Below are 25,850 nucleotides of genomic sequence, written 5' to 3' on the forward strand. Positions count from 1 at the left end.
TTGAAATATGGAGCCGGTTAATTTTTTTTTAAATAAAAATATATTATTAGAATATTAATTTGAAAAATGGTATACCCATCAACTACTATGTCTTTCAGTCTTAATAATAATAAAAAACAAATTGAAATATAATAATTTGATCATAGGTAAAAAAAAATATAGAGAGATATTGGAGAAGGATCAAGGAAATTAACTAATATTTAGGGTAACCACACTCTCGGATTGGTATGGTCATACTATATAGTTATGTATCCAAATTCATAAATTTTAATTTATAAGAATAAAACACAATTTGACCATAAACTTACATTGCTTGCTCTATTAAAATAAGTTGTAGTTCTCAAAACCAAAAACCATATTTTATTTTATTTTTAAAAGGTCAATGAAACATTAAAAATATAAGTATAGTTTAAGCACAAAAAAAATTATAACATCAGACAAAATAAAATTCATGAAATGCAATAAAAGAAGAAAAACAAAAATAATAGGTCAAAGATACAAAAAAAATTAAAAAATAAAAAAATTTGACATGCACAAAATTCTTAAAATTGATGATGAGCTCCCCAACAGACTATACAGATTTTCTAAAAACGAATCTCAGATAGGGGTGAGTCGGTATATATACTGTAATTTTTTAATTCAACCGTAGAGATATTTAAGTATACCGAAATCTTGGTATAATATAAGTAACATACCGAATAATATTGATGATATACTATTATTTCGATATCGTATCGATATTATATCATTCATAACAAAAAAAAACATATTACTTGAAAAAAACAGTTCAATATGGTTACTAAAAAAACGTTAAACAAAAATAAAAATTAAATATTATTTTTAAATCAACATTTTTAGAGACTATAAAAGGTTAAAAACTAAATTTAGTTTAAAAAAAATTAGAATAACATGAATAAACATAAATATTATATTAAAGTAAAGGTGGGAGATAAAGATTTACATCGTATTTACAATTGTAAAAAAATTGTAATTTGATAATGCATTCCATAATAATAATAATAATAATAATAATAATAATATTAATAATAATAATAATAATAATAAATATTAGCCAATTTGGACTTAATTAATAAATTATTCTAAAAGAAAAAAATCAGAGTTATAATAGAGTTTAAGTCAAATTGTAAAGTTTAGAATAATTTTATAAATTTTCATAGAGTTAAAAAGAACCATGGTATAAGTTAGCCCTATATAAAAGTGAACACTACTCTAATGAAAAATCCATCGTGAACACATTCTTATTTTTCATTCTATCTCTTGACACTCACAAGAAACCCAATATTCGCAATCAATCAAATTTCAAATTTCATGGCATTAAAGTATGATCTTCTAAAATATTTAAGCGGTAATTATATATATAGTGTTTTGTCATCATTAAAGGATTTTTTTTTGAATTGTGATTCGTAACTCAGACAATACATGAGCAATTATTTGCTCAACAGTGTTTAACGAATCAAACTACATCGGATGGAGTAGCGGTCTTCGGTTAGCCCTTGAAGCCAAGTCGAAGTTAGGGTTTATTGATGGTCCACTTATCATGCCAAAAGAAGTAAACGACTTCGATATACGAAGAAAAGTTAGTTGCTTGGTAAGATCATTAATATTGAATACGATTTTAAAATAAATCAAAACAAATTATTTGTTTACAACCACATCAATGAATTTATGGATTGGTATTAGATAAATGCATTAAGAAATTAATGACCCACAAGCTTTCTATCTTCAGAAAGTTATAAACAATCTTCGACAAAATACATTTTTTTATTGAAAAGTACTATTCGAAAATTAAAAAAATTTCGGAAAACTTTTAGTACTAATCTTTACCATGCTGTGATTGTGATCCATATAATGATGTTTTAGGATGACGAAATTAAAATGGATATCATTCATTCCTTCAAATACCTCTACACGTACATTAAATTGCATATACTACTAAGATGTGATAACAAAATTGTTATCCACCTTACCGAGAATCCAGTTTTCCACGAAAGAATAAATATTTCGATATTGATTGTCATCTTATTCGGGACAATTTCAACCAAGAGTTCAATCGACCAAAACACGTTTATTCAAAGTTGCAACTAACTGATATTTTCATTAAACCATTAGAGTTTAATTTTTTTTTAATCTTAAAGATATTCATCAATTGAGGAGGAAATGTAAGAATTATGTATATAATTTATGTGTTGGGTCAGTTCATTTGACAGCTAGGCCTTGACAAATTAATAAAACTCATTAGAGTATCACCGGTGAAAAAAGGGTCATTACTGAGAGTTTATACTCTCGGTAATGGCCCTATATCTGTCGGTATAGATATAATACCGAGAGTTTAGGTAACTCTCGGCATTCGTCGGTATTGCCATTTTCGGTAAATCTAATTGGGTGTTTACCGAGAAATTTCATAAATCTCTCGGTTTAGATACCAGAGAAAAAAACGAGAGTTATTTAAAAACTCTCCGTTTTTCCTTACAAGAAAACCCGAGAGTTATTTGAAAAACTCTCGTATTTTTCCTCGCAAGAAAAACCGAGAGTTATTTGAATAACTATCGATTTTTCCTTACAAGAAAACCCGAGAGTTATTTGAAAAACTCTCGGATTTCCCTCACAAGAAAAACCGAGAGTTATTTGAAAAACTCTCAGTTTTTCCCTTGTAAGAAAAATCGAGAGTATTTCAAATAACTCTCGGGTTTTCTTGTAAGGGAAAACTGAGAGTTTTTCAAATAACTCTTGGGTTTTCTTTTAAGGAAGAACCGAGAGTTTTTCAAATAACTCTCGGTTTTTCTTGCGAGGAAAAATCCGAGAGTTTTTCAAATAACTCTCGGTATTGCCTCTATAAATGTCTCAAATAGGGTGATCGTTTTGTGCGTAACCAAAACATGTTCAGCCAAACCAATACATATACAATAATATTCATAAACCAAAAGATCATTATAATTCCAAAATTCTAAACCAAACCCAATCATCCAAACAACCTGTCATCAGTCGAACCAAAATATTTACAATTGTTCAAAAATTATAATGTACTAACTAGTTGGGGGAGGGTTTGTCATTAAGAATTCAATTTGTTGTTCATATTTCTCCATTCTTTGCGTCATTTCATCCTCTCCGCTTCCATTTGACTCTTCCTTTGCGATCTTTCTCTATCCCTCTTTTCCATTTCACTAATCATTTCCGCTCTTTCTATATTCCTCATTTGAATTTCCTCAATTGTCAACGCCATGTGTCTCACATCCGCCTTTAGCTATTCATTCTCTTCCAACAACCGATCAGTGGATCGTTGTGAATTGTTTTCACTCCGACGATCCTCTTGTGTGGGTCCGACGTCGGATCCCATACCGATCACTGTCTCATGCATTTAGTGTCCGTACACTTTCTTCGTCAAGTCGAAGTCAAAGATATCTGGTTCATTGCTTCTTACTTCCTCCATCTCTGTCTGCACATTTGAAATTAATTTTCATTTACATAAATAAGCTATATATAATTTTATTAAAGTCAATTAACTTACAATCTTCTTTTGCGCTCGTTTGTCTGGGATCAGGTTGGGGTTTTCTTTTGTAGCTTTTGGGGTACGAGTCCCCTTGAAAACTTCAACGATAGAGGGGGTCCGTCTTATTTCACCCGCCTTCTGAAATAAATGATTTATGAAATTTGTAACATCAATAATAATCAATTCATTCACAAACTTAAATCAAACTAAATCTAACATCAATAATAATCAAACCTAAAACTAACATCAATAATAATCAATTCATTCACAAACTTAAATCAAACCTAAATCTAACATCAATAATAATCAAACCTAAAACTAACATCAATAATAAACAATTCATTCACAAATTTAAATCAAACATAAATCTAACATCAATAATAATCAAACCTAAAACTAACATCAATATTAATCAATTCATTCACAAACTTAAATCAAACCTAAATCTAACAAAATCTAACATAAATCAAACATAAAACTAACATCATTCAAACCTAAATCTAACATAAATCATAAATCTACAAAATCTAACATAAATCAAACATAAAACTAACATCAATCAAACTTAAATCTAACAAAATCTAACTTAAATAAAACATAAAACTAATATCATTCAAACCTAAATCTAACATAAATCAAACTTAAATCCAAGAAACTGTAACCTAAATCAAACCTAAAACTAACCAACATCAAACCTAAATCTAACCATATAATATAAACATAATTAAACTAACCTAGAAGTTGAAGAGAAGAAGCACGGCGGCAGGCAGATCGACGACGAGCTAGAGACACGGCGGCAGATAGATCGACGGCGAGCTACAAGCGGTGGAAGGATCAATCGGCGACGTGGACGTGGGCGGCGTTGGGCGTGGGCGGCGTTTGTCGTTATCGGCGTGGATCGTCTTTCGGGTGAGCGCGACTGTCGATCGGGAGAAGGGGAGAGGGAAGAAGCGAGCGATAGTGATCTGGAAAGGGAAATATGTTTTTTTAATTAAAAGGGGTTTTACCGAGAGTTTTAGGTATAACTCTCGGTTTTGACCCTTTCATATTTCCGAGAGTTTTAGGTATAACTCTCGGTTTTGATTTTTAATATTTTTGAGAGTTTTATATATAACTCTCGGTTTTGGTTATTTTTTCCAAGAGATATGAGTAAATCTCTCGGTTTTGATGGATCTCACACAAATTTTAATAAAATAAAAACCGAGAGATTTGTGTATATCTCTCGGTTTTGACCTTAGATTTTTTAACTTAAAACATCAACAACACACATTCATCTATTTAAAACACAACCTAATTATCATTAAACACATCTTTTTTATAATCAAACTCTACACATATTCTTATTATCATCAAACACAAACATATACATTCCTTTATATAATCAAACACAATCATATACATTTATAAAATTAATCACAATCCATACACTTCAAAAATAACACACACTTTATTAGCTTCGTTAAGAGTTTAGACAAGCTAATTAAACACCAAGTAAATTAAAATAAATGAAGAAATAAAAAATGAAGAAGTCAAATACCGAGAGGTATACCTATAACTCTCGGTATTACCATTCAAACCCGAAAGATATTTGAATATCTTTCGGTATTTGACTTCTTCATTTTTTTAATTTAATTAGTGTTTAACTTTCTAATTAGCTTAAACAACATTAATTTAACACATTTTATATCCTTACACAATCCCCGCACATCTAATAATCAAACTCTACACACATCCTTAATATAATCAAACACAAAACATACACTTGATTATATAATCATACACAACCATATACATTTATATAATTAATCACAATCTCTACTCTTCAAAAATAACACACACTTTATTAGCTTAGTTAGGAGTTTAAACAAGCTAATTAGAAAGTGAAACACCAATTAAATTAACAAATGGAGAAGTGAAATACTGAAAGTTTTCTAAATATCTTTCGTTTTGAGATGTCAAAACCGAAAGATACTTAGAAATCTTTCACAATTACCCATTTCCCAACACTTAGAATTATTTTCAGTTTTTTTGGAAAAATCAAAACCGAGGGTTTTTTGAAAAACCTTCGCAATTACCCAGTCCCAATACTTATAATTATTTTCAAATTTTTTTGAAAGAGTCAAAACCGAGGGTTTTTAGAAAAACCTTCGTAATTACCCATTTCCCAACACTTAGAATTATTTTCAGTTTTTTTAGGAAAAGTCAAAACCGAGTGTTTTTTGAAAAACCTTCGCAATTACCCCTTTCCAACACTTAGAATTATTTTCAGATTTTTTGAGAAGAGACAAAACCGAGGGTTTTTTAAAAAACCTTCGCAATTACCCATTTCCCAACACTTAGAATTATTTTCAGTTTTTTTGGGAAAAGAACCGAGGGTTTTTTGAAAAACCTTCGCAATTACCCCATTTCCAACACTTAGAATTATTTTTCAGATTTTGTGAGAAGAGTCAAAATCGAGAGTTTTTTGAAAAACCTTCGCAATTACCCCCTTCTCAACACTTAGAATTATTTTTCAGATTTTGTGAGAAGAGTCAAAACCGAGGGTTTTTTAAAAAACCTTCGCAATTACCCCTTCCTAACACTTAGAATTATTTTCAGTTTTTTTGGGAAAAGTCAAAACCGAGGTTTTTTTGAAAAACCTTCGCAATTACCCCTTCTCAACACTTAGAATAATTTTCAGATTTTTTGAGAAGAGTCAAAACCGAGAGTTTTTTGAAAAACTTTCGCAATTACCCCCTTCTCAACACTTAAAATTATTTTCAGATATTTTGAGAAGAGTCAAAACCGAGGGTTTTTTGAAAAACCTTCGCAATTACCCCTTCCTAACACTTAGAATTATTTTCAGTTGTTTTGGGAAAAGTCAAAACCGAGGGTTTTTTGAAAACCTTCGCAATTACCCATTTCCCAACACTTAGAATTATTTTCAGTTTTTTTGGAAAGAGTCAAAACCGAGGGTTTTTGGAAAAACCTTTGCAATTACCCCCTTCCCAACACTTAAAATTATTTTCAGTTTTTTTGAGAAGAGTCAAAACCGAGAGTTTTTTGAAAAACCTTCGCAATTACCCATTTTCCAACACTTAGAATTATTTTCAGTATTTTTGGGAAAAGTCAAAACCGAGGGTTTTTGGAAAAACCTTCGCAATTACCCTTTTGGGGAGAGTCAAAATCGAGGGTTTTTTGAAAAACCTTCGCAATTACCCTTATCCAACACTTAGAATTATTTTCAGTTTTTTTGGGAACAGTCAAACCCGAGGGTTTTGTGAAAAACTTTCGGTGAAAACTCATATCACCCAAAGGTTTTATACACCTCTCGAAATTTATTTTTAATAACGAAAGATTTATTCCTCTCGGGACCATTACCGAGAGTTTTATAAAACCCTCGGTAAATTCTGTTGGCAAAAGTCCTTTTCACTAGTGTATATTTAATTAAAAAAAAAACACAGCAGAAGTTGGTTCTCTCTCCCTCTTCCTCCATTGAAGCAGCAATTCCTTCATTGAAGCAGCAAATTCTTCTTCTAATTTCCTTTATGTCATCTTTAGTGATGATGATAATGTATGTGAATGACAAGTTATGATGAGGTTAATTGATAATTTTTATTAGATTACCTCTAGGTTTGTACTGAACAACATTGTATACCCATTTGATATAGTGGATGATTTAAGTGGCCGAAGTGTTCCGTGGTTTTTACCTAATTTGGGTTTTCCACGTAAAATCTTGGTGTCTTGCTCTCTGTTTCTTTGATTGTTTGATGCTTAATTGAATTGGTTGTCTACTTGATTATACAAAAAGGGAAAAAGAATTGTTAGACCTTTGTTGTAACTTGTCTATTTCTGAATTGCTAAACAAATGCTATTATTTTCGATTTCTCCAACATTATGTAATGCTAGAAATGACCCATTATTGAGTTTTAATAGAGTTTAAGTTAAATTAGAAAGTTTAGTAATAACTTTATGTATTTTTATAGATAAAAGGATAATGGTATGATATAAGTTAATCATATATAAAAGGGAACACTTCTCTATTGAAAAATCATAGTGAATACATTCTTATTTTCCAATCCATCTCTTGACACTCACAATAAACTCAAATATTCACTTTTTAATCGATCAGATTTCGGTTGGCTTATAAAGCCATTTGTCGCAAGGAGTAACATAAAAAAAAAATCCAAACATTCAATATACTTCAAACTCAAAAAATATCTGACCAAAAGACTAAAAATATGTACTTACATGAAATTAATAAGGCTTTTATGGTATAGTTGCATGTGAATCATCCATGGCCGGTGGAAGAGTTCATCACGAAACTACTAAAGGTGCACATGACATGTCCCCCCACAGAGAATTTTACAAAACCGACCAAACCAAGCATTACTATTTTGTTAATGTTTTATTGAACAACTTAAATAACATAATTGATAATTAGTAAACAATTTATTTCAAATAATTCTGAAATATTTATATCGGTGAGAATATGGATAGAGGTGGAGGGGATAAGGTTCTCCAATATTAGTGGTTATATAGTAGGTACGTTACATTACACGATTAGCCCCAACCAACCAACCAATTATATAATTTAATATAAATATTGATATTTCCGACCAAAAAATAATAATAAAATATTTAATAAAGATAACAATGAGTAGAAAAAAATAATTGAAAATCTAACGGCGGACGTAACAGTAGTACATAATATGTACGTACAAAAACATGAATGGTTATAAAAGCCCATGGGCCCCTCTCTCCATTACCCATGACCCAACTCTAATCTCTAGGCCCACCTTCTCATTTATTTATTTTTATAATTATTGCATTGTATATATTTATTTATATTCATTCTATTTATTTTTTTCTAAATATTTTAAATTAGTTCATAATATTAATTAATTAAATCTGATGTGATGAGTTGGCACCGTCAGTATATCAAAAAAAGGAAACTAGAAAGTTATTTCCTATAATAATAATAATAAAAATAAAAATAAAAATAATAATAAATACATGTCGCCATTCAATTAATCTCTCTGCCTCACTGCCCTCCGCACATGATAAAAGATTCTCATTTATTCGAGTAATATCCATTTTAGTCCCCCATCTTTAGAAACATGTCAAAATTACCACTCCTAAAGTCAAAACCCCTAAATTAAATAAACACCCACCATTGGTCCATTACCCATTAACTTAAAATTAATACAAATCTAGATCTACCTTCATTTAAGGTTAACAACAAAAAAAAAAGATGACAAATACAAAAGTGGGTCACTTCTAATTCTGCGTTTTAAATCGAAATCAAACCCGTAATATTTGAAGTAACTAAGAATTCAAACACTAAAACTAATTAAAGAGAACAATCAATATTGATCAGCATTGCAAAGTTATCAAATTAAGATTAAAGAAAGATGAAGAAGAAGATACAAACAAAAGACAGAACACAACACACACATGATCAAATACAAAAACACCAAATTAAAAGGGTCAAACCATAATAACTCAATCTAGTTCATTAGTTATCAGTCAACCTTGGCTCATGGAATTCTTGCAATGCATTATAGCCCCTTGAATTGCATTCTGAAGTTCCTCCATTGATGAAACCTCACAGCTTAATGGATTATAACTTGACAACATACTACGATGGTTCAAAGCCCCAGAATGATTAGGTGAAGATCTCATCGAAGATGGACAGCTCGCCACATATGTCTTCCTTCTCCTAGGATAACCCAAATTCCCCGAAAATGATTGCGACATGTTTCCATTCCCCATTTTCAATCGACCACTCTGCTCTGTTAAAGAAACAGGAAGAATATCAGACCCTTTGGCTTCATTTCTCATCATCTGTTGTTCAGGTTTCGTCATTTTCTGATTTTGCTTTGACAGTTTTTCATACAAAGGTTTCACTTTCTTTAAATACCGACGAATCACCTCCTTCGCTGAAACGCTCACGCGTTTCACCGACGACCCAGTTTGGCTTTCCGGTATTGAACGTGTTATTTTCGGTTCCTTACGGAAAACAGAAGAAAACCTAGATAAAGAAAACTTGGGTTTATTTCCAGGATGGTTAAGGTTAAGGTTTCCTCCATGAAAGCTAGTGTTTAGTCGTTTGAGCTCGTCATCTTCTGCGACGGAGCTGGTTCTAGATGAATCACAATCCACAGTGGCTAAGAGAGCTAAGTCGCCGGAAAATGAAGATCTACTTGATTCGTTTGAGCTCCGGCTAGCTGTGGAATCTCGAGAGGCGGCGGATTCAGACGAGGAAGAAGATGAAGAAGAAGCTAGTATGATGGTTCTGACCATGGAAAGTCGAGGAGATAGATGAAGGGGAAGGAGTTTACCCTTGTAGAATAACTCGTCGGCGGGACAAAGGGTATTGGATGATTTTCTTGGAGAGATGGAAATGGCGAATTCGAAGTCGGATGAAGAAGATGATGATTTGAATGAATGGGTTGGAGAAGAAGGAAGAGTTTGAGATTTTGATGTTCTTCTTTTCCCCATTTTCTTTGTTTCTGATAATTTACATATTCATCTGGTTTTGAGAGATGAATGATATACAAGATTCTAGAGAGAGAGAAAGGTGTGTCCTTTATTTGTATTTAATTTAGTACCAAAAAAGACAAAACTATAACCAGACAAAAATAATACTATTATTGTAACTTCTTAATTATTATAGCCTTTATAGACTTATAGGTACTTTTTTTAGTTGAGATATTTATGATTCGTAATTAAATATAAATATTTATGACACAACTGTAATTCTAAAATATGGTAATTATGACTGATTTTATATTATTAATAATGTGGTTGGAAAATGACCTTTACCATACCTTTGATTATGCTAATAATAATACAAAAGGAGGATCAAACTAGATTGCTAATATGACATTTTTGTCAAACAAAACAAATATTAAGTGCTCATTCTTCCACTACCATACAGCCGTGAAATGAGGACTGATCTCATTTTTATTTTATGTTTAAATGGTCCATTATATTAAAAGTTGTATAACACCACAAAACATGACAAAAAAAAAAATTATAAAATAAATTTATAAAAATCAAAATAAGAAGAAAAAATACAAATACTTTATCAAACCGATTATCGAACTTATAAATTCTTAAGAGAAAAAATAACTCCCCCCGACAAACTACACCAGTTTTTCAGAACGAATACCTGAAAGTGTCAAAATAATAGTATTTAGAATAGTACGTATCGAATAATTACGATCATTGAATTTTCGATAATTTCTCTCCAACTAGATAGTTCACTAGAAAATAATCGAGATGATAATTCAAATATATATTTATACGATATTAGCTGCCTAAATTAAAACTACACAACAACTACTCAAAGTTTCAAGCATCACCTAATGAATCTCAATAATACTCTACATAGGGACGGATACAAGAATCTGAGTTGGATGAGCTTAAAAAAATAACGATTTTTTTTTAATAAAACGAGTGAATAAAAATAAATTTTGCTATTTTTTTAATAATTAAATAAACAAATAATGAATTAAATTGAAAAAATTTAAGAAATTATAGATAATGTCACATTATTATTGTAAACAAAAAACAAAATATTTTTTTTAAGGGTGGGTTACACCTGACTCCACACAAAACTCCAAATTTAGTCATCATTGACAATGCAAAAGTAAGTGAATCATCGATTTTACCTCTTTATGACACTTTTTTAAATTAAGAAAAACTAGCATGACACCACACAATTATGCCCCCGCTTTGACTCAAATCGTTTCCAAAAGGAATCGAACTCGTGATTTTTGGTCTCTTAAGCCGACTCTTATTACTGGGTTACCTTGGTAGGTTATCTCTTTATGACACACACAACAACAATTTAATATCCCTTCTTCTAGCCTAGCGGCAACAAGAGGTGAATATCCCAGCCTTCCAGAGGTCCTAAGTTTGAGCCCATTATGTGACAAGTTCTGCGCATGGTTAAATGATTACGTGTGTTTGCGGACTATGTGATTAACCCGTGGAAATTAATCGCATTCTATCTCCCTTTCCAAGTGAATCCCAGCCTGAGGAAAAGCTTCTGTATGGTATGGCCAACATATGCTTTCGGTACTTGTCTTGGAGATTTTTTACGATCAGTTGTACCTGGTCTTCTTCGGACGGTCGGTTTAGCATCTTGGTGGCTTTCATAAGAGAAGCAGAATCCAACGTTCTAAAAAAACAACGATTTACCATAATGCATCTTTTTTCTATAATAACACAAGTATCCTACAATACAACCTTATAGAATTACGATACTCTCAACTGTACAACCGCCAATTACATAAATCATTTATAATTCACTTATTCGTCTTTTGAAATTTAATCTCACTAATACAATATAAGTCACAATCAAGAGTTCTCCATATTGACTTAATAATGTCTTTTTAACACCATAATTGATTTTGTAAAAGTTTCAATCAATTATTTATGTAATTAATCGTATAACACTTTCTCGGTTTCGAGACACACTTACAACTAACAACGTTAATAATTATTCGATGAAAAAGAGATTTAGGTGAAAAAAATCGGAAATAGTGGGATATCGCGGACGCCCATTGGGTCACCCTTAAATGAGGACTAATAATTAGTATTTGTATTTATTTGATCCAATCATAAATAAAATTATTATTCAGGAAAAAAAATATCATATAGATTCTTTAAAGATACAAGCCACCGACTTGTTCCCTACGAAAACTCTAGAATAAGTGATACTGCTGCATACTTATTTGGATATTAATTTATTTATTATTTAAATGTAGAAGGTTCGTATTATATTCAAAATAATTGATCCGGATAATAGACTCGGGCTTCAAATAAATTTATGTTAAAAATAAATTAATATTAAAAAAAGTATTATTAATATAGATATTTTTTTTTTACAATAAATGTGATATTACATTGTAAATTTTTAATTAATACAATAATTTTTTATCTATTTTTTATAAAATAAAAAGAAGACAAAACTTACGATTATATATCCACTTATTCATAATTTTCTATTATTTTTTAAACCCATTTAACATTTTCTTCAAGTCCATCCTAACTCGGATTCCTCCTATTACTAATAATAGTTTTAGTGTAAACTTTATTTTTATAAAAATGTAACATTTATAATAGAACTAGGTAGATGAATATTAATAATGCAAATATTGTTAATATTAATTTATTTCCAAATTTTGATTTTTGAACATGTGAGACACGTCACATGGGACATTGTAGTAACGTCTCTCTCCATCCATGGTTAGAATCACATGCACTTGGACTTGGGTCTCACGTGACTTGTACGTGAAATGTGCAAGCCGCGCAGTAAGGAAAGGGACTCTCTCGTGCCATTTTCTTTTCCTTCAATATTTTTATAAATTATTATTTCAAACAAAAATAAATTAATATCATGAGCCAGTCTCCAAATTTAACTTGAAGAGGCAAGACTTTTATTTTAAGTGACAAAGAGTTTCATATTCGATTTTAAGTTAGGTAAAGTTCCGACCCAGTCACAAAAACACGATTTGAACTAAATACAGAAAAATCAAATTATGGTAATATATTTTGAGTTCAGGTTGAAATCAGATCGACTTATTTAACCAAATTAATAAATGTGTCAAAATCGGGTCGATTTAAATGATTCAAAGTAAACCCATTAACCTTTTTATAATTGTATTTTGTAAAATTTTGTATTTGTCTTTTCTTACTCTCATTTACTAACTTTTTTAGGTTTTTTTAACCGAATTTGTGATTTAATTTATTTTTGTCTTGTGTTGATGTTATTTTAATTTGAAATAGAGATGTGTGTTATTAATCTCATTGAATTAATCGGCTAAGTTAGAGTTAAGTCAAATCAATGTGGTCGAGTTCGAGTCAATTATAAATAAACATGTTAGGTTCTTGTTAGATATTTTGACCTGAATTACTAAATATGTCATCTTCAAGTTAGTATCACTCAGCTCGCTAATCTGTCAGTGCCAACCGAATTGAGTTGACACCCACTACGATTTTCTCTAGAAACCTCTTAAGTTGGAATGGACCATAGTTATGGAATTATGTTAATTTTATAAATTAAGAATAAATAAATAAATTGTTTTTTAAACAAGATCCCATAGAAAGCTTGACCTTAATTAATCTTTTAACCTTATTATGTTGGATCTGGCTCTTCCATGGTCCATGGGCCATGATGTAGATATGTCTTATAACTCTAATGAATCAAGCTTTAAAGTTAAGTAAACTTATGGTTTTTATTTGATAATTAATCAGAAAGATATATATACTTTTTAATACAAAATTTATTACTAAGGTAGGAGTTAATTATTAATTAAATTTGAGCAAGAACTGTAATTACTAGTCAACTGAACTTAATTTGTTTAGGATTCCCATACATAGTTGATTATTTTGTACGAGTACGATGTGGCTATATATATTGGTTAGATTTAAGATCCTATGATTTCGTTAATGTAAATAAATTGATCTCCGTGTTAGACACACAGATATAAGCTGGATTTATATTATTAAATTACTTTTCAAATTAGTCCACTTACCGTACCTTATTTAGACAGATAATAATACAAATTTATTATTAATGCACATATTGCAATACACGGTTTCTAACAAAGATATTAATGCACATATTGTTCACTAGATTGAATTTGAAACTTAAGACATGTTGAAAAAAATCAAATAGTGTGCAGACAGTAAGCATTTTTATTTTATTATGCTAGATTGATTTGTTTAATGCATTTTTTTCAATTAATCAATAAAATCAGGATCAAATAATTCTTCTCTCATTTAGGATTTTTCGATTATTAAATTGTTTGTTACACAGTCTTCATCACAAATTTTTATACATAATTAAGATCATTGGATTAGCTCATTCTTAATAAATCTCATTGTGTGACAAAGTAATAAAATAATTAATCCAAATATAGTATAAAGTTTATGTTTTAACACAATTTCTTATAAGTTTGATCAAGTCGAAGTTTAATTTAACCACTTAATAGGGAATGTTTGGAGGTTCGGACTTGGACTAATAATAATATATTATTATATAGTATTATATACTATATAGATAGCCGGTCATGAGTTTTGGGCTGTCACAGCCCCGGTAGAAAAAAAATGTAGATATATTTTTGTTGTTCTAAGTCTAATTTAAAATTTTGATAAAAAAAATTATTTTTTGATAAGATTTGAACTCATAACTAAATAAAAGTTCTAAGTTTTATCTTGAATCACTAAACTATAACATTTTATATTTAAAATTATAATAAATTTAACTAAATAGCTTACTTATTTCTGACAAATGGGCTGCCCTAACCCGCCCGAGAATTTGTCGGGCTTACCTCAAGGCCGACCCTGATTATATAATAAACCGCAAGAGTTTTTACTTTTTAGTCAACTACACACAAGTTTGAGGGAAACAAAAAAAACCAAACAGAAAAATAAGACGAAAGCTTTTTTTCCAACTACTTTATCTTCTTTTTCTAGATACATAGGGTTAGGTATTTTATAATTGGTAAAAATACATTATAATGTGTCTTAACTATGATGATGTTATTAAAGTTTAGGTAATATGTTAAATTATAAACTTTATATTATAAAACTTTGTGTTACCCATTATAAACGATATTATAATAGATTGTTTAAACGGCCTAAAAAGTCTCGTGATTTTTTACTCTTGTTGAAAGGTTTTTTCTACGCTAAAGCTCGTGTCTCTTTATTTTTGTTGTTTGATTGGTTGAATAAATTTTGATAGGTTATAAACTGAGAATTAAAACAAAAATAATTTTTTTCGTATTAAGTTATTTTTATCAACCTGCTTAAGTTACACAAAGAGGATTAGAGTTTGACATTCGTGAATTTTAAGTTTTAACCATGTCTTAGATAGATACTTATTGACTTCTTTTGAGAACTTTCCAATTTTTACTAAATTAAATGATTTATAGATTGACTGACTTTTTAATGAGTTTACAACATTATTATGAAAGGTGGGCAACCAAACAACTAATCTGTAAGTACAAGGCCCAATAAATTTATTTATGATTAACTTTGAAGATTGAGGGATTGATTCTTAGTGATTGCAAATGTCTCTCTTGCTTGACTTGCTTTCTTTGACAAGAGTACCTCTCTCAGTCGGAACAATCCCGTTACTAGATCCAACTATTATAACGAGCATAACTAAAATATTTCTAAAAAAGCATAAGACAAAAAAACACTTTTTCGAAAAGCTTTCACCCTCTTTGACTTTACCTATTAGTTAGAAAAGGGCCCATTTGATTTGCAGAAGGTCAAAAACCTGTTGTTGACTGTGCCCCCGACAGTAGGGCTGCAAATGAGTCAAGCTACTCGTGAACCACTCGCGAGCCGCTCGGTCAAAGCTCGGCTTGAGCTTGACTTTGACCGAGTTCGAGCCGAGCTCGAGCCGGCTCGTTTAAAATTCGAGTCGAGCTCGAGCTCATATAATTCTTGCTCGATGGCTTGTCGAGCTTTTTCGAGCCTAAGTATATAATATATATATATATATATATATTTTATTTATTTAATATTAAAACTCAAATAATATATTTTTTCCCTCTCTTTCTCTACAAAGCCCATATGAAGGCCCACAATTCATAAGTAAAACCCTAATTTCTAACATATCTACGACTCTTAATCTAACCTAATCTTCTTCATCTAATCGCCTCTTCTTTCCTTCTCATCTAACCTAATCTTCTTCATCTAACCTAATCGCATTTTCTTTCATTAATCTTCTTATTATTTCATTCTCATTTAACCTAATCTTCTTCATCTAATAACATTTTCTTTCATTAATCTTCTTATTCTTTCATTCTAATCTAACCTAATCTTCTTCGTGCATTTTCTTTCATTAATCTTTTTATTATTTATTCTCATCTAACCTAATCTTCCCTCTTCATCTAGCCGTCAATATAATTGGCTAAAAAAATCAAATAATTTATCTCTCTTCTCTCTTTTCACCCTTTTTCTAAAATGAGGTGATGCCAAGTCATTATAATAATTAGTTTAGTATAAAAAGAAATAAAATGGTTAATATTTTATTTATAATAAAAGTATATTATACTTTATATTGAAAAGAGATAAAAAAAATTTAATATATTATATATAATAAAAATAAATATTATGGATATAATAATTAGTATACTATAATATAATATATATAATATATTACGGATAAAAAAAATGTTAATATATTTTATATAATAAAAGTATAATATATATAATATTTAAAGAGAAAAAAAAGTTAATATATTTATTATTTAAAGAGAAGACATATCAACAAATTTTGTTGTCAATATCTACCTCTTAAAATAAGTTAAAATTTAGTTATTTGTTTTAACCTTTATTTTTTTATATTAATTATTTTTAACATTAAACATTTCATATTATTGAATGTAGGTAGTTGTATGTGTGCTATGATTGAAGAACATGAGTTAAAAAGATTAATATATTGAATGTTCAAATAATTTTTATAATTAGTAATAGTGATTTAATGTTTTAAATTATTATGTTTTAGAATTTTAAATAGTTATGATTGTTTCATATTTTAATTTTGAAATATCATGTTTTAAATTATTAATATGTATGAAAGTTTGGTATTTTAATTTTATAAATAAATTTGGTTCGAGTTCGAATTTGAATCGAGTTCGAGCTTGAGTTTGAGCTTGAAAATTTAATTTTTGTTCAAGTTTTCGAGTCGAGCCGAGCTTGTAGGTAATATAGTCGAGTCGAACTCGAGCTCAAATTTATAAGCTCGTTCGAGCTCGAGTTCGAGTCGAGCTCGAGCTTCAGCAAGCTTGAGCTCGGCTCGGCTCATTTGCAGCCCTATCCGACAGTTCCAAAATAAGAGGTTGATCATCAAGACCGTTCAGGCTGGGAGTTCATCGGCCAAGTCCTCCATCTCCAAGCCCACCTCCTGGTTCATCGCTCAATCATTTCCTTTTCTGTTAAGTGATTTCTTAGGACAAATATTCGTCCCAGTCCTTGACGAATTACATGGAGCACAGGTCTTTTCTAACTCTAACTTAGGTTTTTGTAAGTTTTTCTCAACACATTCATAATTAATGTATTGATCATTTAAAAAATAAAAGTAAAAGAGAGGCTAGTATATTTAAAATTAATCATGTTTTCATTAATTTATGCAATTGAATGCAGTTATCTTCTCCTATTTTTCTTGTTCTAAAGTAAACCCTAAGGGTTTATCAAGCAACAAAAAAAGAGAAGTAAAACTATAGGGCTTGCATCATCTTTCTCCTTACTCTATTGTTTCAAGATCAATCTAGCTATTAATAGTTTTGACCAAAAACACAAATAGAAACAAAGAAATCAATCAAACAACTGCAGAATCTGGTAATATACAAATATCTTCTAAACAAGAACCTTACAAAATAATTGGCCAAAACTTCATATTAATCAAGTACTTTCAATAAACAGACACTAAAAACTGTATCAACAGGTTTCATTCATGACAAGTAGAGGAAAATTGAAGAAAAAACATTACAAGGTTTCATTCGAATACTGAAACATCACCATTCCAGCTACATGAAGCAATCACATTAGGTATGACAGGATGAAAACTAACATCAATGCATGCCTGTTCATAGGCCTTGATTTTTTTCACAAGCCTGGACGATTTCGAATTGTAAAGGTATAAGCACCCATCTGAGCTGCCTGAAGCAAGAATATCTCCTTTCATGTTGAAGCTACACTTAATGGGGAAACCCGAAACCCCATGGCCTTCATATCTCTTGTACTTGTCAAGCTTAAAGGGAGGTCTCGATGAGAATATTGCTATATAGCTCCCGTTTGACTGTGCAACAAAATAGGACTCTAATGGGTGTCGCCTAGTACAGGGACAGGTATATGCTTCTGCATAAACCTGGAAAAGACAATGAAGAAACGAGCCATTTAGAAAAGGAAAAAAATTTAATAATCATTGTATAAATGTTGTCTCAAAAAATGAAGCAAAGGTAACCGATTAGCTAATTTATGCTATGTTTCTCAGAAAGATCGATAATAGTCCCGAAAGAGAAAACAGGGGAACCCAATAGAATATCAGCTAAAAAGGTGAGGATCAAGCTTTTAGGGTTTCGGATTCAGCCATTTAGAATTATGCAAAGAGTATATAGCCTATCTTTGTTTTAAAGAGAATGACAGAGTAAAACAAAAGAAGAAAATAAGACAATTTTGTTTCTCTTTTTACTTTTTACAAAGGCATATTGGAACCTAAGAGAATCACAACTAGAGTGGTGAGTTTTGAGCTCTTAAGGATTCCGATTCAACCATTTAGAATCATGCAAAGAGTATCTTTGTTCTGAAGAGAATGACGAGAGTAACCTACCAAAAAGAAAGAAAAATAGGACAATTGTTTTTTTCACAAAGACATGTTGGAACCCCAGAATCAACACTATTATTCTTGTTCTAAAGTAAACCCCAAGGTTTAGCATTACCTTTCTCTTCACTCCACTGTTTCAAGATCAATCTAACTATTGTTATAGGAATTCAGGGCAGAACATGTTTCAGGCATAAAAAAAAACCCAGGTAGACCACTGGTTTTGACAAAAAAACACAAATAGAAACAAAATGTAAAACAAAACAGCTGCAGAATCTGGTAAGAAATTTTTCATATTTTTTCCTATTCTTTTACAAAGACATGTTAGAAATTGATAAAATCATAACTAGAGCAGTGAGTTTCGAGCTATCTAGAATCATGCAAAGAGTATTTTTATTTTAAAGAGAACGATGAGAGTAACCTACCAAAGAGAGAAGAAAATAGGACAACATTTCTTTTTCTTTTTTCCCTTCACAAAGAGATGTTGGAACCCTAGAACCACCAGTAAGTTTCGAGCGATTAAGGATTCAGATTCATCCATTTAGAATTTTGCAAAGACTATTTAGTCTATCTTTGTTTTAAAGATAACGACGACAGTAACCTACCAAAAATACTAGAAGAAAATAGGACAAATTTTTTCTTCTTATTTTTTTAACAAAAGACTTGTATAAAACAAACTAACCCGAGTTACATATAGTTCATTCACAACTACACGAAATCAGAAAATAATAGGGGGGTAGGCATCCAAAATAAGCAAAAGCCAAAAGGCTTACCCCCTCACCTTCCATCAGCATCAACAAATAAATATTTCACGAGTAGGTACCGAGTGTCGCCAAACAAGTGGGGTAGTGAAAAGGATGCCCTGGCCATTTAGAAACACTTCTTATTTATGTTTTTTTATTTGGATACAGATTCCAGATACAACTACGTTTAGAAATTAAAAATAGTCAGAGATTTTGACCGAGAAAAAAAAAACATAATCAAAGATAGATTCAAAAGTTTATTGGTTGTTTCTCATCGGAATCTGGAATTGAATCCAGATACACAAATATAAATTATAAGTGTTTCAAAATGGGCCAGTTCTATCTCAATTGTATACCAGCATAGATTGCTATATATTTGATACAACAGGTTCCCAACAGTTAACATCTTCATGTACTAGCCAGCACTTTGATTATTAACAAGCAAATAGCATTGACCATAAAATTTATTTTGGAAGTGACAACTAACAAGGATTGGTGCTCAAATGTAAAGGTGTTAGTTTTTCATTAGATCAGTTTTTTTTCAGAAAGAGCATCCCACCGCCATAACCTCCCACTTTGATCAAAGTATTTTCAGTAAAAATCTAACATGAGCCTCTAGTTCAAGACTCTTAGCTACTTAAAGTGGGTGATTACTTTAGATCATGCTAACAACGCAGACAACTAATGGAAACACATAGATCACTTCACCTGATTAGACAAGGGAATTTCACGAGATATGTCCCAAACGATGATAGAATTTTCGCTGATTCTGCTCCTGGATATGTCTGTTGAAGAGATGAATTGCTTGGTATCAGTGTTAAATTCAAGATCAAGGATAGGTCCAAGGCCACGTTTGTATTGATGAACTGTCTCTCCCAATCTAATGTCCCACAAACTAATGAAGCCCTTGGAACCACCTGAGAGGAAGAGGTTGGAGTTATCAGGATGATACTTTATGACATCAACAACTTGATCCTCCTTAAAAATCTGTGTCTCCAATCCTGTGTCAACGTCGGTTAATCTTGTTGAACAGTCATATCCACAAGAAAGGATAGATAGCCCATTTTTTGACCATTTCACATCTTTAACTGCTGCATTGTGACTGCTGATGACACGAGCTTTCTTGTTGTTTCTACTCCAGACATTCCATATGGAGATTGTATGATCCATTCCAGCAGATGCAAGGAGATGAGCTGGGGACTATCTTTCATGAGAAACAGAAATAAGGACATGGTATATAAAGAACATACATAATATTAATGAAGAAGCAATTGGATTAAAATGGTATTCTAAGTTCCATCTTGCACAAATCCTGGCCTGTTTTGGTATGGCATTTTATCAACTTGCTAAAAGTACAATAAATTATACAGTTGGCATGAACACTTGATCTAGAATTTTTTTCGGATCACAGACTCACATTTTAGTCTAGTGTTCCAAATATTACTAAGTACAGAACTAAAAAAGGAACTTGATATGGTGCAATGTCTTTATTTCTTATCTTCCAACCCAATAATTAATATATATAGTAAGGGTAAAATGGTACAAAATCAAATTATAAAAAAGTGGATCAAAAAGTAGCCAAAATTTTTTATACCAAATGAAGATTTTATCTAATTCAATCACACTTTTCATATCAAATATAAAAAAAAATTACTTTCACCTTTTACTTTGGAGATTTTTCAATATTACTGATGAAAATTGTGATAAAATAAAAAGGATACAAAATAGAGTACTCACCGTGGGTTTCAGACCACTCTACTGCATTCACGCACTTGGAGTGGCCATTCAGAACGACTGTAAGCCTTTCAGGCATCTCTCCTAGACGCATATGAGCCTTTCCCTGATTCCTCGCCAAGTTTAAAATATCACGGGGAATATCTGAATCAGAAATACTTCCTACAATATACAAATAGTTGTTGGAATCAGATATTGATCAAAGGAAAAACACACTTCATACATTCGAAGTTTTGGCACTTAAGGCCTTATACACAACAAAGGGAAATAACTGAAATAAACTGCATCTAACTTTTAGCACTAACCCCACTAACATAAAGTACACCCTAAGTTGTGCTAATAAACAGAAACATAAAAGAAAACAGCAGCAACTAACTATCTATTAATAAGAAAACTAATAAGCCCAAATACTTAAACTGTAAATGCACCATATAAATCCCTCTCTTAAACTAATATTCATCTGCAATTAGTTTAACATCAACAACACCCATAGATTTCCTCAGCTTCTCAAACGTATCCAATTTCAAAGCCTTAGTCATGACATATGCAACTTGTTCTTTTGTCCTGTGACGAACTAGTTGAATCGGATTTTTGTTTGAAAATCCCAAATGAAATGGTATCTTATATCAATGTGTTTACTTTTTCCATGTAACATTCTTGGAGAAACTAATAGTGGAAACATTTTCACACAAAATAGTTGTATACTTCTTTTGATATTCGTGATGTGCTTCTAGAATTCCTTTCATACAAACAACTCAGCACACACAAGAAGTTGTTGCAACAAACTCAACTTCTGTTGTAAATAAAGTTACAGTGGGCTGCTTATAGAAGACCAAGCCACTGCTGCTTTACCCAACATAAACACATAAGTCGAGGTACTTTTTCTAACATTGAGCTCTCCTGCATAAGCACTATTTGTGTATCCAGGTAAATTTTCCATCTTTCCTTGCTCATAGAACATACCCATTTCTGTTGTTCCCTTTTATGTATCTCAAAATCCCTATTGGAAGCTAGCACTCTTGTAAGATATCCCTACTTACCATACCTACACCAAACATAAGATCAGGACTAGAAATTGTAAGGTATCTAAAACTTCCAATCATTTGCTTATAGTGTGTTGCATCCACTCTTGTACCATTCTCATTCTTTTCAACTTTTGCACCTAGCATCATGGGATTTCTAACAGAATTACAAAAATAGGTATGTCTATACCTAAGTAAAGGTAATGCTCGACTCTACAATCTTTTACCTTTAATTCATCAAGTTTCGCTTGCTGAATAGGATCGAATGGATCCACCAGTCTCCTCTATTTCCGTCTGGATTATACTCCATCAACCTTTCACTCGTAAAAAGTTTTTCATCATTTCATTCCAGTGATCGTAGTGATACTCATCGAATTGAGGAATCTTCATCGCGTTGTTGCTTTCGTATCCCATCATGTAAGCAACTCTCAGCGTTTTAGGACTTAAGTGACTCTTAAACCAATTTGTGTAATCAGGTATTAATCAAAGGAAAAACACACTTCATACATTCGATGTTCTGGCACTACCCAGCAAAGGGAAATAAATTGCATCTAACTTCTAGCACTAACCCCACTAATAGAAACTAAGTACCTATTAAGAGCAAACTAATAAACCCAACTGTAAATACACCATACAATAGTGTGTCGAGATAAGATTACTGTGCTAACAGATCATGCTCGTTCTTTGTGAGACGAACATCAAGATGCACAAATAGGATATCAACAAATCAATTTACACTTAATTTGAAAGAGATAAAAATCTTTGGCAAGTGAGAAAAGTGAAAGACGTTAACAAACCAGGCGATATGGAAACTGTGGTAAGTGAAGTTGATTCAGAAGACGTTGTAACGGCCGCTAGGGCTGCCCTCTCTCTTTTGGAGATATATCTGCCGGTGATAAGAGTTTCGGTCGAAGGAGGTTGGGTGGGCATCGGGAAAATCGGCGGTGGGAAGGGGGCATCGTCATCTGAAGCGGGTGAATACGCGGTGCGGAGAAGATCCATTTTACTTATGTTTCCTCTCTTTCCAGGGATCCCTCTTCTTTCTCATCTATAAGTAAAGGCACTAGCTTTATCTATATCTAGCTTTAATGGAAGTATGGAACTGAGAAGAATGCTGCCATGAAAAGAAAGAGGCTGAAGATGATGATCGGGAAATTGGACTAAATGACATTTGCGTCCGTGGTCACTAATAATAAAATTTGATCGGGTGACCACTTTATTTTTTTTTTGACAAAATTACATTTTTCGCGTAACGTGAAGGGAGTTCGCGTTTCGCGAAGTGAAACAGTATTGATATATATACTCAAATTTTTTCATTTCTCTCATTTTGTTTCTCTCTCAAGGTGTCCTCTCTCTCATTTTGTCGGCGGCGGCGTAAACTCCGGCGACGGCGACTACTATGACCTAAATCTACAAAGATAAAAAACCTCATCCCTGAATCTATGTTTATATAACAGATTTATGTTCTTATTTGTATTTCTTCATTCGAAACCCTAACCTAACCCAAATGGTTTTATTTTTATGTTTCCAGTATCTTTATCTAAAAACCCTAAATGAATTTATGTTCTTATTGTCTATTATCTTCATTTCAAACGATTTATGTTCTTTTTAATGAAACCCTAACCCTGAATTAATTAAATTTGTTCATATTGGTTCATATTTGTTCATATTTGTTCATATTTGTTAATATTGGTTCATATTGGTTCATTTTTTTTTCATTTTATTGTTCTTATGTCGATGATGATATTTGCAGATCATATGGGTTCCGTTTCACGAAGGGCTTCTCGTTACGCGAAGGGCTTCTCGTTACGCGAAGGGCTTCTCGTTACGCGAAGGGCTTCTCGTTTCGCGAAGGGCTTCTCGTTTCGCGAAGGGCTTCCCTTTATGCATTCATAGAGTATATGCACACAAGAGGCATGAAAGGTCTGTATGTAATTTGTATAGATCGATGTTATATTTTATATGTGTGTGTTTATTTTCTTTTCCTGATTCCTAGCCCTACATGTGTTTCCTATAGCTGCATATAAACAAGCTGATGGAATAAAGATTGATAATAGAAGAGTGTTTGTCGATGTTGAACGAGGTAGAACAGTTCCAAACTGGAAACCTCGTCGACTTGGTAGGGGTCTAGGAACAACCAAGATTGGAGGTGAAGATGTAAATAAAAAACAATTGGGGAGGTAATTGATTAGGATGCCTTTTACTTTCACAAGCCTCTTTAGAAACTCTATGTGAATTTTTTCTTTATATGTTACCTTCTTAATGTATTTGCTGAACAACTTGAGTTAAATTTTGAAGAGGAAAGAATGCAATGATGGTTGTATATCTAATAGAGCTTGCATCCACTACCTATAACAAGTAGACAATATGAGATCTTTTAATCTGCATAATTTTTATAATTTTCTCCACTTTTATTTCTCATCATGTGTAGGGAAAAATCCCGTGAAAAGGGAAGAGATAGAGATGGTGATAGGGAGAAATCTCGTAAGCGATCTTATGAGAAGCCAACGGATCGTGATGAACCGGAGGTTGAAGTGGAGGGATTGTATGAACATGAATGTCGTCAACGACACCATTTCCTCCATTTTTTTTATTTTTTTATAGCTATATATATGATAACTCTCTAGTCTAGTTTAAAACTTCTTGGTGAGTATGAATGATAAAAACATTCCATTTTGGTGAGTTTTATCTTAAATTTCTATCCCAAATTGTAAATAACAAAAATATGTTTATCATTTAATTTCTTTAGGTGACAGGATGAAAGTACAATATTACATTAATAATTAGAAAAGTTTCATATATATCTGATTATAAAAATAAAACAGACAAAAGAAATGAAGCTTCCTTTTAATTAGAGTATCTAAGGAAATGAAGCTTATTTTAATTTCCATTAGGATTAGGTTTAATAATGCAAATTGGATTAAAGTCCCTTAATATGAAGGGAAGTTTATCCAAGTCCAATCTCAATTTCTCTATGTCTCCCCCCTATCAAAATGCAATTCTACAAACAAGCCCTTTAACATATAATTATAGAACACCTAAATGAAAACAACTCAATTGTATTGACTATTGAGAAAACCCTTCATCCATAACGTCGGCACTTAGCCGGTTTTCGTCTTGCTGTAAGTACTTCTTCACTGAATCCCGACCCATTTCTTTCAATATCTTCGCCCAAGATTAGATTCGTGAAACCCTTCGCGAAACGAGAAGCCCTTCGCGTAACGAGAAGCCCTTCGCGTAACGAGAAGCCATTCGTGAAACGGAACCCATATGATCTGCAAATATCATCATCGACATAAGAACAATAAGATGAACAAAAAAATGAACCAATATGAACCAGTATGAACCAATATTAACAAATATGAACAAATATGAACAAATATGAACCAATATGAACAGATTTAATTGATTTAGGGTTATGGTTTCATTAAAAAGAACATAAATTGTTTGAAATGAAGATAATAGACAATAAGAACATAAATTGATTTAGGGTTTTCAGATGGAGATATTAG

At 31.5% G+C, this 25,850-nt stretch overlaps 2 protein-coding genes across 2 annotated transcripts; both read right to left on the reverse strand.

Annotated features, from left to right (window-relative positions):
• Nucleotides 1-8,859: 8,859 nt before the first annotated feature.
• On the reverse strand, nt 8,860-10,065 carry LOC124921154 (probable membrane-associated kinase regulator 1). The gene has a single exon (XM_047461776.1). It carries the CDS (start codon nt 9,989-9,991, stop codon nt 9,017-9,019), a length of 975 nt encoding a protein of 324 aa, XP_047317732.1. The 5' UTR covers nt 9,992-10,065; the 3' UTR covers nt 8,860-9,016.
• A 7,853-nt stretch (nt 10,066-17,918) lies between these two features.
• On the reverse strand, nt 17,919-23,467 carry LOC124920777 (WD repeat-containing protein 25-like). Its single transcript, XM_047461331.1, has 4 exons — nt 23,136-23,467; nt 21,320-21,478; nt 20,291-20,775; nt 17,919-18,386 (listed from the first exon to the last, which is right to left on the reverse strand). The coding sequence occupies exons 1-4, from the start codon at nt 23,338-23,340 to the stop codon at nt 18,015-18,017; spliced, it is 1,221 nt and encodes a 406-aa protein (XP_047317287.1). The 5' UTR covers nt 23,341-23,467; the 3' UTR covers nt 17,919-18,014.
• Nucleotides 23,468-25,850: the final 2,383 nt, after the last annotated feature.

Source organism: Impatiens glandulifera, chromosome 1, assembly GCF_907164915.1.
Source record: "Impatiens glandulifera chromosome 1, dImpGla2.1, whole genome shotgun sequence".
In the NCBI taxonomy this organism is placed as follows: Eukaryota; Viridiplantae; Streptophyta; class Magnoliopsida; order Ericales; family Balsaminaceae; genus Impatiens; species Impatiens glandulifera.